Source organism: Silene latifolia, chromosome 9 (genome assembly GCF_048544455.1).
Source record: "Silene latifolia isolate original U9 population chromosome 9, ASM4854445v1, whole genome shotgun sequence".
Taxonomy (NCBI): domain Eukaryota; kingdom Viridiplantae; phylum Streptophyta; class Magnoliopsida; order Caryophyllales; family Caryophyllaceae; genus Silene; species Silene latifolia.
This window is the reverse complement of record NC_133534.1, coordinates 90942356-90945043: the sequence shown is the minus strand read 5'-3', so window position 1 is coordinate 90945043 and position 2688 is coordinate 90942356. Positions and strand designations below refer to the sequence as shown.

Below are 2688 nucleotides of genomic sequence, written 5' to 3'. Positions count from 1 at the left end.
ATCCAAAAATAGACTCCGTCTTGATGTAATCCGTCTTTTGGAAACACCGGTAAAATAACTATTACAATTAAATTACATAGCTATTCCTATTATACATTAATTAACAAAATAAATAAAACTATTAATTAATTACAAACCGACGATACGAGATCGTATTTAATTACAAACAAATCGATATTCCCATTTATTTCGGGTAATAACAATTAAAATTAACTAGGCCATACTAGGTACAACAAGATAAATACTTTAAATAAATGACAATCATTCATTCAACTTAAATAAATATGCTTAAAATGCTGTAATATGATGCCAAAATCGTCCTATCTATCAATCATTGGTATCCATCTCGGTTTTTGTGGATTTAATCGATTTTTAACATGTAAAAATCAATAGTCAACTCTTAAATCTCATTTAAGTCCAAACTAATTGTCCAAACTGTTTTGAACCTCAAAATTAGTCCTCACTAATTTTATGATAAATAATTATATTGATTTGGTGATATTTTGCTAATTTAATCGGTAAAATCATAATATTTAAGTAAAAATTCAAAATAATTGAAAAATTACCCAAAAAATTGAAACAAAAATTTTTAGTATTCTGGAACACTCCCATGAAAACCAAAATGTCAGAAAAATTGCCCAAAAATTCCGGATAAAATTTATAAAGAAAAAGATCGATATTTTTTTTTTGGTGAAATGTGAGAATTATATAAATATGAAAAAGATAATTACATTATGGTGATCATACACAAGATATCATTCTATAAGACGCATTCTAACAAGCCAATCTCGTTCTGCAAGAGTCATCATTGTTTTTCCTCGGGTTCGAACTCTTGACCTCATATCCTCCAATATTGTACCTGCCACAATTTCTGGTCTAATCAGAACCATCCCATTCCTGCTTCCATTTCTCTGTTGCCATATCTGGTACAAGAGGCTCATCACCATAGCATTTTGTATTCCTCTCTGAAGTAACGTACCTGTTCTACACCTGCACCAGTCCATCATATCCCTGACAGGAAACACCCAAGTAGTTTTCCTGTTCAGCTCCCGTACAATTCTTCTATTGTAAAGGCAATCACAAAACAAGTGCTCAATATTTTCAGAAGCTAGACTACACAGATAACATTTGTCCTCAATATCCACCCCAAAACTGACTAATCTAGCAGCTGTATTCAAGGCCTCGTGAGCAACCAGCCAACCCAAGAATTGATGCTTGGGAACTGCCCACCCATTCCATACTTCCTTATCCCATTGAACTCTTGGCCTTGTTCCTCTGAACCAGGCATAACAACCAGCTGGAGTAAAGCCTCCTGGTTGAACATTCCACTGCCCATTAACATAACCAGTCCTCATATCGTCCTTAACCTTACAGATTCTCCTCCATACCCAACTTAAGCTCGAACTAGGCTTGTATTCCATCCACTCCTGACCCTTAAGATAATTACTTTGCACCCAGTGAACCCAAATTGAGTCTCTTTGCGTAGCTACCCAGTCCACCAGTCTTCCTACCATTGCCTTATTCCAAGATTCCTGATCCTTGAGCCCCAAACCACCTTCATCTTTAGGTCTACAAATAGTGTCCCATCCCACAAGAGGAATCCTCCTATAATCTGTTGAGTTATCCCAGAGGAAGTTTCTACAAACTGCTTCAATGTTTTTGATGATTCCTTTGGGGATGACAAACATAGATGCCCAGTAGGAATGTAGGGAATTAAGCACACTCTTGGCTATTACTAACCTTCATGCATAGGAGAATTTTCTTGCCCCATACCCATGTATCCAAGCACATATTTTATCCACAAGACACTCACAATCTTGCTTTTTGAGTCTTGTAGTCTGGATTGGCATACGAAGGTATTTGAATGGGATGCTCCCTTCACTGAATCCAGATATCTGCAGTATCTCAGACTTTAATTGCTCTGGTATATTTATGAAATAGGCACTAGATTTTGAGGCACTAACTTGCAGTCCAGAAGCATTAGAAAAAGTAGCAAATGACTGTAACAACAGCATCATAGAATTGGCATCCCCTTTACTGAAGAGCATGACATCATCAGCAAACATAAGACTAGTAAGCCTTTGTTTCTTGCACATAGGATGGAATTTAAATTCATACTTTGATGAGGCATATTGCAAGGTACGAGTCAGATACTCCATACACAAAGTGAATATCAAGGGGGGGAGAGGATCCCCCTGTCTTAAGCCCCTCTTCCCCTGGAAGTAACCAAACATTTCACCATTTATAGAGAGTGAGAAGGTAGTTGTAGTTATGTATTGTAGTATCATAGCTTTGAATTCAGGAGGGAAATGTAGCTCTTCCAAAAGATTCTCAACAAAACGCCACTCTACTGTATCATATGCCTTCTGCAGGTCTATTTTGAACATACACCTTGCAGAAGCATGAGGCCTTTCATATAACCTGATCAGATCTTGGCAGATTAGTATGTTCTCCTGGATGCTTCTCTGCTGTATAAACGCTCCCTGGTTCTGTCCAACAATATGTGGTAACACTTCAGCTAACCTGGAACATAGCAATTTTGATATGACCTTGTACACAACATTACAACAAGCAATTGGCCGAAATTGGAGCACACTCTTTGGCCTATCACACTTGGGAATAAGTGTAACATTCGTGGAGTTAAACTATTTGAGGAGTTGCCTACTTTGGAAAAAATCTTTAACTGCT

At 37.1% G+C, this 2688-nt stretch overlaps 1 protein-coding gene across 1 annotated transcript; it reads right to left on the bottom strand.

The window, feature by feature from the left end:
• Positions 1-755: 755 nt before the first annotated feature.
• Positions 756-1688, bottom strand: LOC141601331 (uncharacterized). Its single transcript, XM_074421603.1, has one exon. The coding sequence runs from the start codon at positions 1686-1688 to the stop codon at positions 756-758; it is 933 nt and encodes a 310-aa protein (XP_074277704.1).
• Positions 1689-2688: the final 1000 nt, after the last annotated feature.